The 1,591-nt window shown below is 64.0% G+C and overlaps 2 protein-coding genes across 2 annotated transcripts in view; both read left to right on the plus strand.

Annotated features, from left to right (window-relative positions):
• The window catches only part of B4GALNT4 (beta-1,4-N-acetyl-galactosaminyltransferase 4), a 12,142-nt gene extending 11,588 nt beyond the window's left edge, over positions 1 to 554 (plus strand). Inside the window, 1 exon segment of the mRNA XM_017732762.1 lies at positions 1 to 554. The gene's annotated coding sequence lies outside the window, so the exon portion shown is untranslated.
• Positions 334 to 1,591, plus strand: part of PKP3 (plakophilin 3) — an 11,609-nt gene continuing 10,351 nt past the window's right edge. The window contains exons 1-2 of the mRNA XM_017732763.1: positions 334 to 420; positions 1,039 to 1,120. Coding sequence (XP_017588252.1) covers positions 334 to 420; positions 1,039 to 1,120 — 169 coding nt within the window. The remainder of the gene's footprint in view (positions 421 to 1,038; positions 1,121 to 1,591) is intronic.

Here is a 1,591-nt window from a genome sequence, read left to right on the forward strand (position 1 = left end):
CCCCGCCACCACGGCCACCGCGCCCCGGTGCCGGCACGGGGGGCACCCAGCACCCCCTGCCTGGGGAGGGGGGAGCGGGGAGGGCCACGGTGGGTGGTGGCTTTTTTCTCGAGGGTCTTATTTCTTAGTCAGCAATGAATTTATTAACTCCTTAGTGCCGGTGGGTCCCGGGGGCTGTGCTGGGTCCTGGGGGGCTGTGCCAGGCTGGGGATACCGGAGGTGGAATTGTGGCATCCAGGATCGCTTTGCAGCTGGAGCTGCCCAAGCCCTCCTGCTCCCCTTCCAGGACCCACGGAGGGAAGGGGGGGTCTGGCTGTGCCCTGCACTCGGGACATGCTGTGGGTGGGGGGCAGAGCCCCGAGGCTGGGGGTGCCCGCGCCGGGCTGGGGTGTGGGGGGGACGGGGCAGAGCCTGGAGCAGGTACGGGCAGATGACGTTTCCAAGCTAATTTCTGTGAAATTATGAGGTAGGAAGCTGTTTTCAGGAAGTTTTTGTCTGTTTGGTTTGGTTTTTTTTTTATTCTTAAAAAATTAAAATCAATGTCTTGGCTGGGATTTCCCTCCGCTCCGTCACCCCCACACGCGGGTGGGGATGCAGGGCACGGGAACTGCGTTGGCCTCTGTCCCTTGGTCCCCGAGGGTCCCCCCTCTGTGGTGGGAGTGGGCAGCAGCTTTCCGTGCTGTTTCCATGCGAGGAGGAGGAGGAGGAGGCAGCACTCTGTTTGATGCCCGGCCACGAGCCCGGGCTTGCTGAGCCTCCGCCCCACTCCTGGGCTCCACCCAGCTCCATGGGGGGCTGCCTGGGTTCCCTGGGCTCCTGCATGTCCTGGCACACTTGTCCTTGCCCACCCTCTGTGCTGGTGCTGCCCCTCACCCGAGTCTGTCTGTGGTGGCGTCTCGAGGGTTGTGTCCTGTCCCACCTGCCACGGGCTCCTGCTCCTCAGCCAGGTCCCCCCGTCCCCCAAATCCCCTGGGCTCCTCCCTGAAACAGCCTCGCAGTTTCCCTCCAAATGTTTCATGCCCCGTCTGCATCCCCCAGGCTCGCTCCGAGCATCCCGAGTTTGAGGTGAGGATGGACGAGGGGGGCTCAGCCACCCCAGTGCCATCAGCAAACAGCTACAGTTGGCGGCTTTTTGTCTCAAATTCGGTACCTGTGGCCCCAGGCTCTGTTGGGGAGGGACCATCCCGGCAGGCAGGAGTTGTTTCTCCCCTCTCCTTGCCCTGCTCCCTGGTTTTTTGCAGCGCTTTGGAAGCGCTTTGTTGTGGGCGAGGGCTGTGCCCGCTGCGCCGGGAGCTGGTCTGTGGCTGGGCAGAGCGGGTGGCCCCACGGCCCCCGGGCCACCAGTCCCATCCCAAAACCAGCCTGGCCTTAGGCACAGCTTTTCCAGCAGCCTCCCAGCCGGGAGAGCTCCAAAAGCCACCACCATCGGAGCGGGCACCAGGCCTAGCCAAACGCAGAGCTGCCGCTGGTGCTGGGAGGGATTGGTGCCAGCAGTGCCATCCCCACCGGTGCTGGGGACAGTTTGGGGCCGGCTGATGGTGTCTGCTTGGGACAGGGCCAGCAGCACAACGCCCGAGGGCTTGTTTCTGCC

This window comes from Corvus brachyrhynchos, unplaced genomic scaffold (assembly GCF_000691975.1).
Source record: "Corvus brachyrhynchos isolate BGI_N302 unplaced genomic scaffold, ASM69197v1 scaffold624, whole genome shotgun sequence".
Taxonomy (NCBI): Eukaryota; Metazoa; Chordata; class Aves; order Passeriformes; family Corvidae; genus Corvus; species Corvus brachyrhynchos.